The 20,554-nt window shown below is 41.6% G+C and overlaps 1 protein-coding gene across 1 annotated transcript in view; it reads left to right on the top strand.

Annotated features, from left to right (window-relative positions):
- The window catches only part of LOC308293704 (matrix metalloproteinase-14-like), a gene marked incomplete at its 5' end in the record, with an annotated part of 52,044 nt that overhangs the window by 211 nt on the left and 31,279 nt on the right, over nt 1–20,554 (top strand). Inside the window, 3 exons of the mRNA XM_080736300.1 lie at nt 11,588–11,736; nt 15,433–15,555; nt 20,125–20,489. Of these exons, the coding sequence (XP_080592426.1) occupies nt 11,588–11,736; nt 15,433–15,555; nt 20,125–20,489 (637 nt within the window). The remainder of the gene's footprint in view (nt 1–11,587; nt 11,737–15,432; nt 15,556–20,124; nt 20,490–20,554) is intronic.

Here is a 20,554-nt window from a genome sequence, read left to right as displayed (position 1 = left end):
CTATTAAGGCTTATACTGCCCTACAAAGTCAGAGTACAGAACTACGAACTCTAAATGGACTGATATATGGGTTTAAAAGTGTTTCAACTGGTCAGCCAAACGAGATAAAGGCATTTAAGTGATATTACACTGATTGTAGGCCTACAATCAGTGCCTACAATCATTGTATATATACAATTTTGAGGTATTTGTACTTGAGGTAAATGTTTATCCCCCAATATATCATGAAAGACTAATTTGACCTTTGGGATACACAAATAAGTTGGTGTGTCCAAAAACACAGTAAGGGCATACTTTTGTAGGGCAGTGGGTGATGGACAAAGTGAACTCCAGTAGGTTGCTTGAGTGTAGATGTTCCTGGTCAAATCAATTAAATATGAAGTAACTACATAAAAAGCTGCTCCGTTAAATTTGCACTGGAGTTAAAGTAGCTACTGGAGTTCTTGCTTAAAAGTATTAGGCCTACAAACGACATAGGCTACTTTTTGTTTTAGATGAATGCATTGCTGTATTGGTGAAAAAGGTCATCCTATACCGAGGCTAAGATACTCCAAAAAGTGATGTCATATTATAACTTTTGGACTTTCCCAACAGGCTGTTGGGGAAATTCCAAAAGTTGTTGGCAACAGCTTGTGTTGTAAATGGTAAGACTTGGCATTTCTAGTGATGTAACTTTACTGTAAAAAGCACATTCTCTTTAGAGGGGTCGTTGAAGGGGTTCCAGCTAAATTAATTAGTTGGAAATGGGAACCAAATGGACCCTTGTGTGTCTGAAAGGAACTAAATGGACCCTCATGGGTCTTTAACTCAGAGAGAGTACAACATGGAACCAAATGGAGCCTCAGGGGTCCAGTATCAAATTGGGGTCCAAACTCGGGGTCCTATAAATAAGAAAGTGTTGATAGGTACCATGGCATTGGTCCGACATTGCATTGTTCCTACATCGCATTAGTCAGAATCTGGTGAATGTTAACCTGGTGAAAATACTATATGCCTAAACATAAACCTAACCTCAGTAAAACTATGCCTAAACCTAACTATAAAACCTAACCCTAACCAAATTGAAATTAGGACTAATGAGATGTAGGACTTATGGGCAGTCCCCAGTTGGGAAACGTGTCACTCAGCATCTTCACATTTCTGTTGTTGTCAAATCCAACAGGTGGTCGTGTTTTATGTGAATGTTTTTGGACCTCCTGACCTGGTTACGGAGGGCACCTGAATGATCTCAGATGCCCATATGGCACACACATGCTGCCTGACACGCACGCACGCACGCACGCACGCACACACACACACACACACACACACACACACACACACACACAGCAGCGTTAGTCGTTTGTTAACCCTAACTGGACTACTGGGACCTCGAAATATCGAGAATTTGCACACACACACACACACACACACACACACACACACACACACACACACACACACACTAGGGCTGTCACAATTATTACATAATCGTCTAATCGTGATTATTTTACATTATCGCAATTATTTTGTCATAATCGTCATAATCGTGAATGTTGAAAAATGTCCGAAATAGTGGAAATAGCAGATCTACAAGCTTGTAGATCGGCTATTTCCACTATCAAAGTTATTGAGCGGTGGTCACACCGTCTCCATAGCGTGGCCGTGTGTGTAGGTATGTATGTATGTATGTATGTGGGTGGGTGGGTCTGTATGTAGCCTCAAGCCTGTGGTGTAGTACCTTTTATGACCACACATGTTAAGGGAGGGGCGCTGTTTTCAGGCCAGGCCAGGCACACACGCACACACACACACACACAGGGGGGAAGGGGGGAGGGGTTGGTGGGTAAGAGGGTGCTGTTGAGACTAGCCTGGGGGGGGGTTGGTGGGTAAACCACCGCTCAGTTCACACGGGTGTGATTTTTTTTAAGTATAGTAAGTTGTCAAATATGTCAGTAATTTCTTTGTATATTTAGGTTATGTGTCATATCTACCATGTACAACTTCAAAGCCTAAAAGCCAAACAGAAATGTAATTATCAACGACAAAAACACAATTAAATCGTTAATCGCCAATTATTTGAGTGACAATTAATCGTCATGTAAAATGTCATATCGTGACAGCCCTAACACACACACACACACACACACACACACACACACACACACACACACACACACACACACACACACACACACACACACACACACACACACAGTGCATGCATGGTACAGACACACATGCTGCATGGTACCAGTTAAGTACTCACATGTTGTACTTAAGCAGACCTGGGCATTGTGCGGCCCGGGGGCCCTTTGGTTCACTCTGAATGGCCCTTGTAGAGTTAATGGCAAATAATAATATTTTGGTTTCTTATTCTGTGTCGTCCTAATAAATGTGTATCAGCAGCTACAAGTGTGCGGCTTTACTCTTTTTTCATACATTACAAAATATATATATTTTTTTTATTTTACCTCATGCATGGACTAAAGCTGCATGCAAGTTTTTTATTCACGTACATATGGACGTAATGCGTACATAAGCACATGTATGTGATCATTGGATGTCTCAATAACAAGCAGGTGGTCAGACTGGTCACACGTCAAGACAATCTGCCTTACCTTACCCATCAAAAATGGCTAAAGTGGCTAAAAAAACAAAAGTCGATATCGAATGCTGGGTTTTCAACAAAAAAAATTACTTAAGTCTGAGGTAAAGCCGTATGTTTAGTTTGCGGGGAGCACATCTTGCGGGGAGCACTGCCTTTTGGCCCGGCCCTCCACAATATTTACTGTTGTTCATGTGGCCCCATGGAAAAAATAATTGCCCACCCCTGTACTTAAGTGTTGTACTCTCTCTGAGTTACAGACCCCCGAGGGTCCATTTGGTTCCATTTTGTACTCTCTCCGAGTTACAGACCCCTGAGGGTCCAGAAGGTATACTTTCATGCCAATACTTGTACTTTTTCTTACTTTTACTTTTCATACAGGATTTGTGCTCATTCTGTTCTACATTGTGGTATTGATACTTTTAGTTAAAAAAAAAGAACCCTGAGTACTTCTTTCACCAGTGGCCTCTTCAAAGTGAAGATAACTGTCTAAAATGAATTAATCTTTCCTTACAGTGAGGTTGTCCAAAGTTAAAATGAATGAATCTTTCCTTACAGTGAGGTTGTCCTGTCTAAAATGAATGAATCTTTCCTTACAGTGAGGTTGTCCAAAGTGCAATTCTGCTGAGAATGTGGGAGTTCCTGCAGAGCTGCTCTATGTACAGACTGTAGGGTGGTGGGGGGGGGGGGGGGCACTTATTTGTACCTTAAAGCTTTGTCTGCAATATGAATTTCTTGTGCAGGCACGTTTGGCTTGGGATCTTGAATTATTTCCTGACAGGATTTGTTGAGGCCTGCTTTACAATTTGGAAATCACATTTTGCAGAGAGGTGTGTGTGTGTGTGTGTGTGTGGTGCATGCGCGTATGTGTGTGTGTGTGTGTGTGTGTGTGTGTGTGTGTGTGTGTGTGTGTGGTGCATGCGCGTATGTGTGTGTGTGTGTGTGTGTGTGTGTGTGTGTGTGTGTGTGTGCGTGTGTGTGTGTGTGTGTGTGTGTGTGTGTGTGTGTGTGTGTGTGTGTGTGTGTGTGTGTGTGTGTGTGTGTGTGTGTGTGTGTGTGTGTGTGTGCGCGCACTAGGGCTGCAATGATTGATTATATGATTATTTTCCTACAACTCACGATTGTGAGCTTGTAGATTTGCTATTATTTTTGGCGAAGGTTCCCCCCAGAACAGGGGATACTAGGGTTCAAGTGGTTAAACGTCAAGTGTAAAGTTATAGTCTGTCCTAATGGAACGTGACATATTTGGGGGGAAAGATTGACATATTTACGTAAAAAAATAACAATGTCATTCAGGGGACCGGGGATGAAAAAATACATTTTTTTTATCCACAAGGTTCATCCACAGGGTCACATCTGTCACCAGATGTGACAGAAGTGAAAATTCAAGGACTTTTCATAACTTTCTTAATACCTAAAAAAAAAAAAAAAAAAATACCATTACTGCACCAAAAGTATCAACAAACTATGCTATAAATAACTGGTCAAACATTGGCCAAATTGTCAAATAATACTGTATAAGAAGCTTTGTGAGCTTGTAGATCTCCTATATTTTCACAGTATTTAACGGTTTAAATAAATGCAATGCCTCATCTCCTACATCCCAACTGCTTATCAGGATAGGGGGGTGGGTCCCCAGTTCAAATATTGTTATTTTGAAAAGGTTGAGAACAAACATGTTTAGGGCTGTCACGATATGACATTTTACATGACGATTAATTGTCACTCAAATAATTGGCGATTAACGATTTAATTGTGTATTACATTTCTGTTTGGCTTTTAGGCTTTGAAGTTGCATAATTATGGTAGATATAATACATAACCTAAATATACAAATACATTACTGACATATTTGACAACTTACTACTTAAAAAATAACATTGATAGTGGAAATAGCCGATCTACAAGCTCACAACGCGTCGTGATGCGATTGTGACAAATTAATTGCGATAATGCCAAATAATCACGATTAGACGATTATGTAATAATTGTGACAGCCCTAGTGCAGGGTTTCCCAAAGTGGGTGCCGTGGCACCCTAGGGTGACGTGATGCCAGTCCAGGGGTGCCTCAGAATAATTCGATGATATTCAATCAATATCAATATCACTTTGCTTAACCCATTCAGAACGGGTACACATGATTGTGTATCATTATTTTATGCTTTATCTATAGAAAAATAGCAGATATACAAGCTCACAGCGCGGCACCGAGTGAGTGCCGCGCTGCGAGCTTGTAGATCTGCTATTTTTGAAAAATCGTGAAAATTAGAATTTTGACCCGATTCTATAAGTGTCTTTTGAATCCTTCTAAGGTTTTTTGAAAAACCTATGTTTCTATGTCAGCAATCTGGCCAGCCATCGTCAAAGAAAATGTCCCTTTCACTTAACTGGAGCTCAGTTAGTCTGTTCTTGAGAGAATACAATGTCAGTGGTTCTCAAACCTTTTCATGTGAAGGACCCCCAAACTGATACTGTATGTATTTGGCCACGGACACCCATCTCAAAATATTTAGTTCCAGGGACCACCCAGAAGCAAAATTTGAGTTACAAACGTTTGCTTTGAAAATACATATATTCAAAGATTTGCACACATTTTCACAACTTTTTCAAAAATAGCAGATCTACAGTCTCGCTGTAGATCTGCTATTTTTCACTGGTTAAAGCGTTCAATAATTCTAGGCCTTAATGTAAAACAGACCTGATTTGCACTATACTTATTATTTTCCCACCTATACGGCCAACTCTTTCACAACGCTCACAATGTGTCACGCTGTGAGCTTGTAGATCGGCTCTTTTTGGCGAACTTTTCCCCCTGGGATGCTGGGCTTCAAGTGGTTAAACGTCAAGTATAAAATTATTTTCAGTCAGTTCTGATGGAAACGGATATTTCCCCGTGACATAGCCTCGGGAACCCAGGTTTTCCATTATCCATGACATAGCCTACCTACACCTTCAGGTGGTGCATATCAAGATGTGCATATTTACGTCGCGTATGTAAGAACTTTTTTAAATAACCTTGTAATTCAGGGGTGCCGCGGAGGAAAAAAGTTATTTACAGGGGTGACCTGAGTCAAAAGGAAAGTTTGAAAACCTTTGTTCTAGTGTGTGCATCATCTTGATTTCAAACCAGCCGATCTACAAGCTCACAATGCATCGCGATGCGACACATTGTGAGCTTGTAGATCTGCTATTTTCAAAAGACTTGATTTGAAAACTCGAAATGGAACATTCTGCATAATGAGTACTTTTACTTTTGGTACTTTAAGTAGATTTTGATTTCAATACTTTTGTACTTTTACAAGTTGATTTTGAATTCAGGACTTTTACTTGTAACATAGTATGTCTACATTGCAGTATTGATACTTTTACTTAAAGGCCCGCTGACGCGCCCCGAAATTATAATAGTATGATACAGTAGGTCATGTGGTCTCTCTCCCGTGTGGATCCTGAAACAGTTTGAAACTGTCTCAGTGTAATCTGCCCAACAACAGCTGACCAGTACAGTAAGTAGTCATACAGTCAGGCTATACAGACAATTAATTTGATTGGCTTATAATTGCGCATCCCCACAATGACATCATGAAAATATTAACTTGTTTTTTAAGATGAGGAAGTGACAGTAACCCTTTAGGTGACAGGCCCCCTTTAAGTAAAACAAAAATCACACCCAATGTGAAGTGAGCGGTGGTCATAACGTCTTCAGACTAGGATTTGAGTCTAGGATGTACAGGTTATGCTACACACACACATTTTACTATGGCAAAACGCTGAGGAAAAAGGCTACAGACACACACGCACAGCCACTCTATGGAGCGGTATGCTACACACACACATTTTACTATAGTAAAACGCTGAGGAAAAAGGCTACAGACACACGCACAGCCACTCTATGGAGCGGTTTACCACCAAGTAAAAAATAGTGGAAATAGCAGATCTACAAGCTCACAACGCATCGCGACGCGTTGTGAGCTTGTAGATCGGCTTTTTCCACTATCAATGTTATTTGTTAAGTAGAAAGTTGTCAAATATGTCCATAATTTCTTTGTATATTTAGGTTACGTGTCATACCTGCCATGTGCAACTTCAAAGCCTAAAAGCCAAAAAGGAATGTAATTGTCAAAGACAAAAACACAATTAAATAGTTAATCGCAATTATTTGAGTGACAATTAATCGTCATGTAAAATAAATGTCATATCGTGACAGCCCTATTTCATACTACATGATGCATCATACCGTTCTCCTGTCCCCTGCATGTCCGCTCTCTTTCCACCTTAAACTTAAATTCTCGTCTCGGATCGAGTGGAAACCTCATGCTGTATGTACAAAACCGTTACTTTTCGTCACCTGAAAAGTTTTAGTTTTAGTCGACCAAATATCATAAGATGCATTTTGGCAGGCCTTGATGGCATCATAATGACTGATGTTACACTTGGTTGTGTGCTGAAAATAGCCGATCTACAAGCTCACAACGCGTCGCAGCTTGTAGATCGGCTATTTTCAGCACACAACACCTGAGAGCAACCAAACCTAAAATGACTCTCTTTTCCACTAGTCCCTCCTAAACGTTTTAGTCTAGTTTTTATTTTGTTGACAAAGTTGTCAACATATTTAGTCTTGGTTTTAGTCACCATAGCTTAGCTTTTTATTTAGTTTTCGTCAGTGGAAAAAAAACTTAGTCGACAAACATTTTTCGTCATAGTTTTAGTCGACAAAATCAACACTGATTGAAATCTCCAAAACCGTGTGACGCAGTTGTGTGATCAAGAAGGGAGCGTTGATTTGACGAAAACACGCAAAGTTTGAATATGGACAATTGGACATGAGAGATCTCTGCCCCGACAGCAACGTTATGCTCCATTGGAACGTTGCTTGCAGGGACGTGCTGGCCATTGGGAAAAACGGGACAACTCCCGAACGGCCGGTTCATTCCCGGCCGGTCCAGGCCAGCCATTAGGAAAAAAAATAAAAATAAACTGTCGGCCTTCGTTCCATTTTGGGGGCCGGGCGGCCAACAAAGTAAATCGTCACTGTCGGGCAGAAACCTTGTATCTCCAAGTTTCAAATTTGTACATCTTTTCGCAGCTGCTTCATCATATAAGGCTGTCGCACAAAAGTAGTGAAAACAGCCGATCTACAACGCCTTGTGTGCTTGTAGATCTGCTGTTTTCACTAGTTTAAATCTTTTTTAAAATGATAAATACAAAACAAACGGTTTTGGACATACATGGTTTCCACCCGACAACGACGAAATATAACTCATGTGATTGGCCAACTGGCTTGTCACTTGTCACAAATCTTTGAGTAGCAGCAGCGCTATAGAGAGAGATCTCTCTATAGCGCGCAATGAGGGCCTCTCCAACTCTTTTTCCCGGGCTGAATCAGGGGCCCAGCATGTCCCTGGCTCCACTGCAACGTTGCTTGCTGAAAAATCTCAAGCTAACAAAGCCGACATGCCTCTCTGGTCTCTTCAGTTATCTCAGCTGGCCGTGCGAGGAGAGGTCCAGCTGAGCACAAGAATGCTGTAAACGTTAATGGAAGCCAGCTGGCCTGTTGTTGTATCTCTCTGCTTTCTCTTCTCTCTTTCAACTCCCCCTCTCCCTCCCTCCCGTCCGCCCGCCCTCAGATGGACTTTCTCCTGGCCACCAGACAGCCACTGACCCACCGCCAATCCCTTGCTTGACTCGCGTATAATCGTGGCAGTTACGCACTCGCATGCCACACATATAGTAGACACACACGGGTTCCATGCACACAACGCTAATGTTTCTAAATAACGTATGCACACCTATATATCGTCGCTGTCGGGCAGAAACCTCGTATCTCCAAGTTTCAAATGTGTATGTTTTTTACGCGAAGTAAAGCCCTTCTTCATCATACAAGGCCGTCGCACAAAAGTAGTGAAAACAGCAGAACTACAAGCACACAACGCCTCGCGGTGCGAGGCGTTGTGTGCTTGTAGATCGGCTGTTTTCACTAGTTTAGTTAATTTTTTTAAATGTTAAAAACGAACGGTTTTGGACATACAAGGTTTCCACCCGACAACGACGATATGATGCTATGATGTTTCTAAAATAACACTCACACACCTGCTGCTGTGTATACTATCTGTATGAATATGGCGGTGTCCATATTTTGGGCCTTGACATCGTAGACAAAACATTTTTCTTTTTTTATGCTGGTCTGTCCTCCTCAGTCCTGGCTGCGTCAGTTGGGCTACCATGTCCTAAATGTAGACCTGCCACAATTATTACATAAATTATGAAATCATCAAATCGCAATTATTTGACATAATCACAGTTATTAGGTCATAATCGTTTTCATGTTGAAAATCTTTAATTGTATCTCCAGTGGCATTACCAGGAATGCTGGTCCCTCATTGGCTGTTAATGATGACGTTGCCAGAGATGCTGGTCCCTTATTGGGCTAGTACGGTCTTCAATAAGAGGAGACACTGACATACATACCCAGCCGATTACTGCTTGCGCAGTAGGCTATAGCAGGGGTTATCACAAACCTTTTTGTCTCAGGGCACCCCATACATATTTTTTTAATCCGAGGCACCCTTACATTATAATTTTCACTCCCAGCACCTTTATAGCATATCGTCGTTGTCGGGTGGAAACCTTGTATGTCCAAAACCGTTCGTTTTGTATTTATGATTCATAGAATGTACTAAACTGCGAGGCGTTGTGTGCTTGTAGATCGGCTGTTTTCACTAGTTTTGTGCGACAGTCTTGTATGATGAAGCAGGGCTTTGCTTTACCAAAAGACGTACACATTTGAAACTTGGAGATACGAGGTTTCTGCCTGACAGTGATGATATTTTAGTGATTATGTTGTGAGGAAAACGTTGAGATAATAGACATTTGGTTAGAACTGACTGAAAATAACTTTGCACTTCAAGTTTAAAATGATACAAAATATTTTTTCAATGTCCAAATAAATTCCAAATATTATCAAATGATCTCGCGGCACCCCTGGACTGCCGTCGCGGCACCCCAGGGTGCCCCGTCACCCACTTTGAAAACCCCTGGGCTATAGGCTAATGACCAAGCAATGACCAGGGTTGGAGGCGAGCACAGCCACGTCCCCTATAGCAACTTGCTCCTTGTGCACTTGTGGCCATGTATGGTTTTAGGATTGATTTTAAAATTCTCTTACTTGTTTATAAATCTCTTAATGGTCTGGCACCGTCGTACCTCGTTGACTGCCTGTCTAGATATGAGCCAAACCACCCCCTCAGGTCTTCTACTGCAGGTCTGCTCGTTGTGCCCTCAATGACTTATAAGAAATATGGTGAAGCGGCTTTCTGTTTCTATGGGCCGACAGCCTGGAATAAACTTCCAGCACACCTAAGACAGGCACCCTCTGTGGATAGCTTTAAAGCACAGCTTAAGACCTATTTTTACACTCTTGCTTTTGTTTGATTTTAAATATATGTGCCTGATATCTTTAATGTCCACCCTGTCTGTAAAATGTTTTTTATTATAGAGCTCTTATTGACAGACTCGTGTGCAGACACACGAGGGAGGGAGAGAAGGAAAAATGCGACCGCCTTTGTTGAGAGCAGGTTCATGGTCATCACCATCAGGCTTTAAGTTGGCATTGACCCATGTACTTTGGAGATTCCAACAAATGTTCTTCCCCAGTCAGCAACAGGTAGACATTTGTGACATCCTATAACTTGACCTCGCTCGAATATATCTATATTCTTTTTTTTTTTGTACCCGTTGCAAATTTCAGAGAAGTAACAGTAGGAGGACATCAGTGTCGGGTGACCAAACACATATATCTCGCAAAGCACCTTAAGCAGTAGAGGCAAGGACTTGAGTAATCAGGGCCTATTCATGTGTGTGCACTTCCTCAAAATCATGTCCCTTGATGAATGTATTGTATTGTCTAACACAATCTTTTTATAAATAATACTGAGAATACTAATAAACCATCAGTATACATAAAAACGTTAAAAGTTTCAAAAAAGTTTCAAAAAATATCCCATCAAGATTTGGCGGGCCCCCTGTAGTAACTCTGAGGACCTCCCAGGGGTCCCGGACCCCCTGTGGAAGACCCCTGGTATTTGCTACTGCTCCTTTTTGTTTTCAAAGCCCAGCTACAAAAACTTCTATGCTTCAATTATGATCTGATTTAACATTGTTCTGGAGCAGGAGCAGAGCGATTACTGAGATAGGCTCAGGGGTCTGTCTGGGGGGTCCCAGGTGAGGAAAGACCCCAACCAAAAGTCAGAAAGGTTATACTGGCTGCTTTAAAAGTTTAATAAACGAACTCAGGATGTTTTAAAACCTACAAAACAACTCTAATATTATGAAAATTGGACATTAACTGGCTGGCATACTGTTCTGGGTGGTCCCAAAAGAGATAACCCGCAGAAATGGGGTGGGGGTCTGGAATATTTTACACCCATCATTTACTCATTTGATTCCTTGACCCAGAAAACATAGGATTGGCATGTTTAACTAAGTTTCTAGGTTGTTTAGAAGCCAAGATAGCACAAATTATGTATTTTATGTCGGCCATTTTTTCATGGGGAAATTACGTTTTTTCCGCTCACTAGTAGGGCTGTCACGATTATGACATTTTACATGACGATACATTTTCTCTCAAATAATTGCGATTAACAATTTAATTGTGTTTTTGTCGTTGACAACTACATTTCTGTTTGGCTTTTAGGCTTTGAAGTTGCACATGGTAGATATGACACATACGCTAAATATACAAAGAAATTACTTGACATATTTGACAACTTTATACTTAAAAAATAACATTGATAGTGGAAATAGCCGATCTACAAGCTCACAACGCGTCGCGACGCGTTGTGAGCTTGCAGATCTGCTATTTCCACTATTTTTGACATGGAAACGATTATGACGATTATGAAAAATAATCACGATTATGTCAAGTAATCACGATTAGACGATTATGTAATAATTGTGACAGCCCTACTCACTAGCTTTCCTAAATGTTGTGCTCTGTCCCTTTAGTCTTGGCTGCGTCAGTTTGGCTACCTGTCCCAGGCCAGCAGACAGATGTCCACCATGCAGTCTGCACAGATCCTGTCCAAGGCCGTCGCCGACATGCAGCGTTTCTACGGCCTGGAGGTGACTGGAGAGATGAACTCTGATACTCTCAGGTAAGAGTTTTACAGTATTTCATTTATAGTTATAGATATGATTCATAGTATGTATTTCCTACTCCCTGGGGGTGACTGGAGTAACTCAACGTTGTGTTTTCCGCTGGTGTTTCAGTCCGAGTGTATCAAAGGGTGCGTTCGGAAATGCGCACCGGGTGTGTGCTCAGTGTAGTGAGTGCCTAAACCTAACCCTAATCCTAACCCTAACCTCAGTAAAACTATGCCTAAACCCAACCCTAACCTCAGTAAAACTATGAATAAAAAATAACCCTAACCCTAACCAGAACCGGTGCGCATTTCCGAACGCACCCTTTGATACACTCGGACTGAAACACCAGCAGAAAACACTCTCCCGTTGTGTGTTAGCATGGCTCCTGTCTTTAAATATATATTCTTTTAAAGGGAACATATTCAACTAGAAATACTGTTCCTACAAAACTGTGTGGGCTCGCATGTAACACCATGTATGGGCACAAAGATCTACACTTTGGCTGCACCTCATTGGCTAAGGGCCCTGCCTTTGTACTGTCGGTACAAAGGCAGTGTTTTACGTCATTTTGAGGAGAATTTGCTGATAGATAAATAATGAAGATAACATACTGTGCTCGCTTTCAGCGAGCCCACAATTAAAATATTTGCTTCTGGGGGGTCTCTGGAACAAACTATTTTGTGATGGGGTCTGCGGTCAAATACATATAATTCTAGGGTTCCTTGACATTAAAAACTTTGAGCACCACAGATAAAGAAACTTAAAGGAGCTATAGTCAACTTTTTCATTGTAGGGCCGACACTTTGTTTACATCCTAGTCTATAGTCTAGAATGTAAACAAAGTGGCCAAAATGATTATTTTACGCTTTTTGTGGTCATTTTTTAATAGAAACACATGTATGAAGCTTATTTTTTTTTTTAATATATTTTCGAAACGTTATTTTAATTTTAGCATCCGTTTTTTAAGAAAAAGTTGACTATAGCTCCTTTAAGTATTTCAGAAAACCATTAGGTTTTAGAAGAAATGTTTGGGTATTTGCCAGACCCATGAAATGGGTAGGCCTACATAAGCAAATGTCGGTCTGTCCGGGTTTTCTATATAAAGGGTATATATGATGATGACATGATGATGACATGCCTACAAAAGGCATGATGTCATAAATGATGATGACAGACAGGGGGTCTGGCACAACCAGGTTGACCTGGTCTAGTTTTTAATGGGTCAGAGATGCCGTCCTTTTCCCTCTACACACCAAATGCATTGTGAGCTTGTTGCTCTGCTATTATTTTACAGAATATTCACCCATTTCTGAAGCGGTGAAAACCGCTTCCAATGAGTGGCTTTGTGTGTCCCACGCCCATATATGGTCATTTCAGTCCAGAATGAACAGGTTTTTTCAAAAACAAAATGTCCGTCACCTCATGTCCATATATGGTCATTTCAGTCCAGAATGAACAGGTTTTATCTGTCCCGTACGTCCAGAATATCAGTCCAGAATGAATAGGCTTTTTCAAAAAGCAAAATGTGTGTCCCATGTCCATATATGGCCATTTCAGTTCAGAATGAACAGGTTTTATCTGTCCTGTACGTCCAGAATATGTGTGTAGTGTCCGTCCCGGTCTGATGATTGGATACTTTAAGGATTGGTCAAGCTTCACATGATAATTCGGCCCTCCAGATAAAATCATTCATTCATTCAGAATAAAGAATGTAGAATTCAGAATATATAAAGAATGTATAGATCACAGAGTTCATAACTCTAGAACACATAGAATAAAAGTTCACCGCTTCACTTCGAACCAAGGTTTGATTGCCAGACCCATGAAATGGGTAGGCCTACATAAGCAAATGTCTGTCCTGGTTTTCTATATAAAGGGTATATATGATGATGACATGATGATGACATGCCTACAAAAGGCATGATGTCATAAATGATGATGACAGACAGGGGGTCTGGCACAACCAGGTTGACCTGGTCTAGTTTTTTACTACATTTATGTGGTTAACCCATTTAGTGCTCCAGACATGAACGGGTTAAATGTCCAGCGTGCCTCTCGCAGGCTCCATACGCTGCCATTCTCTTATTTTGAAGGCCAGAAGGCCATTGCGTAAACACTTCCGGTTTGACGTCATGACGTCATTCAACGGAAGCGATCGTCACCCCATGCCGTTGCTAAAATGGCCGATCGTTGCCTTTGTTTATTATTTATTACGTTATTATTATTATGTTATATATTATGTTTATTATTACGTTATTGTAGCGAGAATCTAATGCCATCCTTGGCTTTAAAAGTGTTGTTTGGAGAAAATGGACATTAAAGATGAGATCCACCGTCGGCCTCCATGTTAAGGGATTACTATTTTGTGCACGTGGATCCGTGATGATGATGAATCGGCGAGTCCAATCGTGCCAGGACTTTCCAACGGACTGTAGGGTAAGGGTGCCAGCGTTACTCTATATACAGTATTTTACGCGAGTATACTCGGGATCGGCACTCTAAATACTCAAGTATTTTTCACGAGTATACTCGGGATCAGCGTTAAATGAGTTAAAAGTGCACCATGTTCAGCTGAAACTCCACTGCCCTGTTATCCAGTGTTTATGGCTCACTTCCGGGAACCGGAAAAGAAACTCCAGTGATCCAGATCATCGCTTTAGTCCAGGAAATCCCTCAGCTCCAGTATAGTCAGACCACCCACCTTGGCCCTGCAGATCCGCCTCTTTACTTGGGGGGGGGGGGGGGGGACAACTCCCCAGGTGTACCAGTGTGATCTGGATGTTTGGTGTGGAAGTAGCTCTCTCACTGGTGTAAAAGCCTTTGTGTGAAGGGATGGGATGATAAGCGATATTATCGTATATCGCGATAAAAAAACACTAATTTAATGTGATATCGTCCTCCATCATGCACTGGGATCAATTCACCTTTTATTTGCCGAGCTGCATATCCGGTACCAATTAAACCCTCTAAAATTGGTAAAAGGTATTTATAATATACGTACTTGTCTTTTTTTTCACTCTCTATCAAATGTCTTTCACCCCAGAATAATGGATTTTGATTATCGCGATAATATTGTAAATCGTGATGTCACAATAATCGTGATATGAAATCTTCATATCGACCCATTTTTTTTTTTTTTTTTTTTTTCTTATTATTGTGGGAGAGTACAATCATTCAATGCACCAAGCAACAAAGGTGAATACCAATACAGAGCAGTTTTGCTGGCCATTTTGACACATTGTTGGACCGAAGTTAAAGTTTCCTAACTTTTCGTGCACGGTTTATGTGTTTCAAGTTTCAATCCAACAGTGTTTCAATCCAATGTGTGTCCCTTCACTCACATTATCAAAGTCTTTATGGCCAACCTGGGGAAAATAAATGCTGACCACCCTGTTTTTAAGATGCATACTTTATAACTTGAAAGATCCATCCAGCGTTCAGGACTATCCTAAGCCCCCAGGGCTGGCCCTGTTGTGGCGACAGAGTAAACAATGTTACGATGTCAGCTATTTTAAGCACATGACATGGGACGGAGCATAAATTAAGCATTAGACTCCCCTGTCTTCCTTCAACTGGTTCCACTGTGTGTGTGTGTGTGTGTGTGTGTGTGTGTGTGTGTGTGTGTGTGTGTGTGTGTGTGTGTGTGTGTGTGTGTGTGTGTGTGTGTGTGTGTGTGTGTGTGTGTGTGTGTGTGTGTGCGTGCGTAGCGCCATGCGGCGGCCCCGCTGCGGCCTGCCTGACAGGAAGGCAGACGAGACGGAGGGCGGAGCCAGGAGGAGACGCTACGCTCTGACTGGACAGCAGTGGGACAAAGACCACCTCACGTACAGGTAGGAATGATGGGACCATACCATGTACTAGGGCAGGGGTGCCCACACATTTTTGATGTGATCTACTTTTAAAATGACTAGCTCAACATGATCTACTAGGGGTGTAACAATATAGTAACTGTATCGAAATATCGTTTTTAACTTAAAAAATCTAAGTAGATCGAAATGAAAACAGCTAAAATCGAATCGTATCGTTTTATTTTGTATCGTATCGAATCGGCAGTGCAAAGAATCAATTGTATCAATACCTACTTGTGCATTGTATTTAGCATTTTTAAGAAGAAAAAATGAAAAGGAGGGGTTTAATTACTTTTCCTTTCCATATAGCTACACTGGTCTATCGATACATGTGTGTAATCTCTGAGTTCATGTCAAGGTGCAGGTTTGTCAATATACAATGTCCATGTATTTCACAGATAATCACTGTGTTTATTTAATAATAAATGTTTCCCTTAAAAACCTGCACTATCCACACCTTTCACACAGATTTAATTTCTTTGCTAAAAAGTTACTATATCGATTTTAAATAATTAAATCGAATCGTATCGTATCGCCATGAATGTACCAATATCGTCCATGTATCGTATCGTCAACCATGTATCGTGATATGTATCGAATCGCTATTAAAATGTATCGTTACACCCCTATGATCTACCCATCCAAAAGTTTTAGCTGAGGGCCTGAGGGAGGCTTTGGAATAGCAGCACTGTCGTTACATTTTAGACAAACACACTTACTGTAAGGGGGGAATAAATGGGAAATACTGGGGGAAATGTCTTCATCCCATTCTGTATGGAAGTGGTAGGTTTTGGGGTTCTTTGTAATGATACTGACTCTTGAACAAAGCATTGCATTAGAGATGTTTGCCTACTTTAGAAGCCATGAAGGGAGCTGACAGGCCCATCTTGATGTCATATTGACATATTCTTTTTATATTTATAATTATATATTTTTAGAGGCATGTCATGTGGTCTACCTGCACACCCTTGGTGATCTACTGGTAGATCATGATCTACCTTTTGGCCACCCCTGTACTAGGGCATTCACCAAATATTCGAATATTAAAGTCACTATTCGACTGTTCAACCAAAGTCGAATATTCGTTTTGTTTCTTTTTTTTGTTTTTTTTTTTTGTTTTTTTTTCTCTCTTTAAAAAATATATAGTTTATAAAACTTGGCTTGATAGGAAGTCATAAGAATGAGTTGTCAATGCCCCTGGTGGATGAATTTGTTAATGCTCTATACCAGGGGTTCTCAAACCTTTTTAGGCCGTGACCTCCAAATTAAACATTTTTGAACTGGGGACCCCCACCCTGACAAGCACTTGGAATTGTTGGTATTACATTTAATGTGACTCGGTTCCGCAGATAAATATTGTGAAAATAGCAGATCTACATGCTCACAACGCCTTGCAACGCGAGGCATTGTGAGCATGTAGATCGGCTATTTTCACAATGTTCACCTCTTGCTTACTTAACACATCTGGTGCCAACCCCCGAGTTTCCCGAGTTTGAAAAGGTACCACCCCTGTGCCAACCCAGAGTTTCCCGAGTTTGGGCCGTTTTTGAAGATTTTCTTTTTTTTTTCATTTCTTTTTTTCAAAAATGTTTTTTGGACCTCCAGAAATGTATTAGGCATGATCGCGATCGCGAAATTGCATGTTTAACCCCCATACCAACCCATTCTTTCAAACATGGCAGCCATGTTTGTTTACATCTGAAGAAAACATAATGGCTAATAAATCATGAATGCCTGAACGGATTTCCAAGCAGATTTTATTTTTGAAAGCTGTGAACAGTGTGCACACATGTGGTGCATCATCTAGGCATGGGCGTGCACGATCCGTGCACTATAAATTACATGGAAGTCTATGGAGACCATGGCATCGCGGGACATTGAAGAGAAAAAATCGTTGCAACATAAGTGTTAATATTTGACAGTTTGTCCAGTCCTGTCGAATATTCGACTATTCGAATACTTTGAGGTCGAATAATTCGAATACTAAAAATCACTATTCGTGAATGCCCTAGCATGTACAGTTATCTAACCTCACATACAGGTAGGAATGATGGGACCATACCATGTACAGTATCTAACCTCACATACAGGTAGGAATGATGGGACCATACCATGTACAGTATCTAACCTCACATACAGGTAGGAATGATGGGACCATACCATGTACAGTATCTAACCTCACATACAGGTAGGAACGATGGGACCATACCATGTACAGTATCTAACCTCACATACAGGTAGGAATGATGGGACCATACCATGTACAGTATCTAACCTCACATACAGGTAGGAATGATGGGACCATACCATGTACAGTATCTAACCTCACATACAGGTAGGAATGATGGGACCATACCATGTACAGTATCTAACCTCACATACAGGTAGGAATGATGGGACCATACCATGTACAGTATCTAACCTCACATACAGGTATGAATGATGGGACCATACCATGTACAGTATCTAACCTCACATACAGGTAGGAATGATGGGACCATACCATGTACAGTATCTAACCTCACATACAGGTATGAATGATGGGACCATACCATGTACAGTATCTAACCTCACATACAGGTAGGAATGATGGGACCATACCATGTACAGTATCTAACCTCACATACAGGTAGGAATGATGGGACCATACCATGTACAGTATCTAACCTCACATACAGGTAGGAATGATGGGACCATACCATGTACAGTATCTAACCTCACATACAGGTAGGAATGATGGGACCATACCATGTACAGTATCTAACCTCACATACAGGTATGAATGATGGGACCATACCATGTACAGTATCTAACCTCACATACAGGTAGGAATGATGGGACCATACCATGTACAGTATCTAACCTCACATACAGGTATGAATGATGGGACCATACCATGTACAGTATCTAACCTCACATACAGGTAGGAATGATGGGACCATACCATGTACAGTATCTAACCTCACATACAGGTAGGAATGATGGTACCATACCATGTACAGTATCTAACCTCACATACAGGTAGGAATGATGGGACCATACCATGTACAGTATCTAACCTCACATACAGGTAGGAATGATGGGACCATACCATGTACAGTATCTAACCTCACATACAGGTATGAATGATGGGACCATACCATGTACAGTATCTAACCTCACATACAGGTAGGAATGATGGGACCATACCATGTACAGTATCTAACCTCACATACAGGTAGGAATGATGGGACCATACCATGTACAGTATCTAACCTCACATACAGGTAGGAATGATGGGACCATACCATGTACAGTATCTAACCTCACATACAGGTAGGAATGATGGGACCATACCATGTACAGTATCTAACCTCACATACAGGTAGGAATGATGGGACCATACCATGTACAGTATCTAACCTCACATACAGGTAGGAATGATGGGACCATACCATGTACAGTTATATAACCTCACATACAGGTAGGAATGATGGGACCATACCATGTACAGTATCTAACCTCACATACAGGTAGGAATGATGGGACCATACCATGTACAGTATCTAACCTCACATACAGGTAGGAATGATGGGACCATACCATGTACAGTATCTAACCTTGCTTAGCCAGGCTTACTCATCTGCGAAGAGAAAATCCTGGGTGGGATATGAGGCAGAGAGTGTTCTAGGACAGGGGTTCTCAACCTGTGGGTCGGGAGCCCCAGGGGGGTCCCCAAATAATTTTGGGGGGTCCCCAGATGGTTAACTTAACGCGCAACATTGTTTTCTCACTCAACAGTAAACAAACCAACATAAAGTTTAAGTGTATAAACAGGTATCTGCACATTTCCAAAGTGACAATTTAAGGACTTTTTAATACCTCTAAAATGACAAATTAAACATTGGCCAAATTGTCAAATATTAGAGGCAGAAATGGTGAGAATAGCCGGTCTACATGCTCACAACGCCTCGGGTGAAAACCTGCATTTATCATTAAAAAAAATATTTATACTATAGTGAAAACAGCACCGCGAGGCGTTGTGTGCTTGTAGATCTGCTGTTTTCACTACTTTTGTGCAAAGCAGGGCTTTACTTATACAAATTTGAAACTTGGAGATACATGGTTTCCATCCGACAACGACGATATGTAAAGCATAACGTCTGGCTCAGTGGTCATTATCGAGACATAACATCCTGACAAGCTGATATGGCACTGACGCGATAGTCCACCCCCCCCCCCCCCCCCCCCCCCCCCCCCCCAGCGCACTTGGAAAAGTCGACCATGTTGATCTAATAGAATCCATTTTCTGATGCATCATCTATTTCTCACTTTAAATATTTGTAAAAACATTATTGAGAGCAACGTTTAGTTGTAAATGACACTGTGTGTTCTCTCATTGGATGTGGCATAGAATTCACGCAGTGCAGCAGGTGCTTCGAGCCTTTGATTAGGCATCGGTCTGTTATCAAGAAACAACACACCGCTGATTTCAATGATTGACCAATTAGAATCAAGCATTCAACCAAGCTGTGTGATACGTTGTTTATATTCTCCCCTCTCTCTCCTCAGTATAATCACCCAGCAGTTCCCCTCGTCCCTCAGCGAGGAACGCGTCCTGTCCGCGCTGCGCCGGGCCTTCGACGTGTGGAGACGGGTGACGCCCCTCACCTTCCAGGAGATGCCCGCCGAAAACAACTACAACAACGTCATCAACAACAACAACAACAACAACAGCAGTACCGGCGGTGGCAGCCAGGGGGCACCGCTAGCAGACATCCTGATGCTATTTGCCTCCGGTTTCCATGGCGACATGTCCCTGTTCGACGGCGAGGGCGGCTCGCTGGCGCACGCCTACTACCCCGGCCCGGGCACGGGCGGAGACGTGCACTTTGACGCAGACGAACCCTGGACCCTGGACAACCAGGACCCCAAAGGTGTTTGTTCGTCAGATTATGACTAGTAGATTTATGCTTAGCTTTATGCTTTTCTGGTTAATTGC

Source organism: Nannobrachium achirus (genome assembly GCF_963921795.1).
Source record: "Nannobrachium achirus genome assembly, chromosome: 11".
In the NCBI taxonomy this organism is placed as follows: Eukaryota; Metazoa; Chordata; class Actinopteri; order Myctophiformes; family Myctophidae; genus Nannobrachium; species Nannobrachium achirus.
The sequence above is the reverse complement of the archived record's forward strand: the minus strand, read 5'-3'. Positions and strand labels throughout refer to the sequence as shown.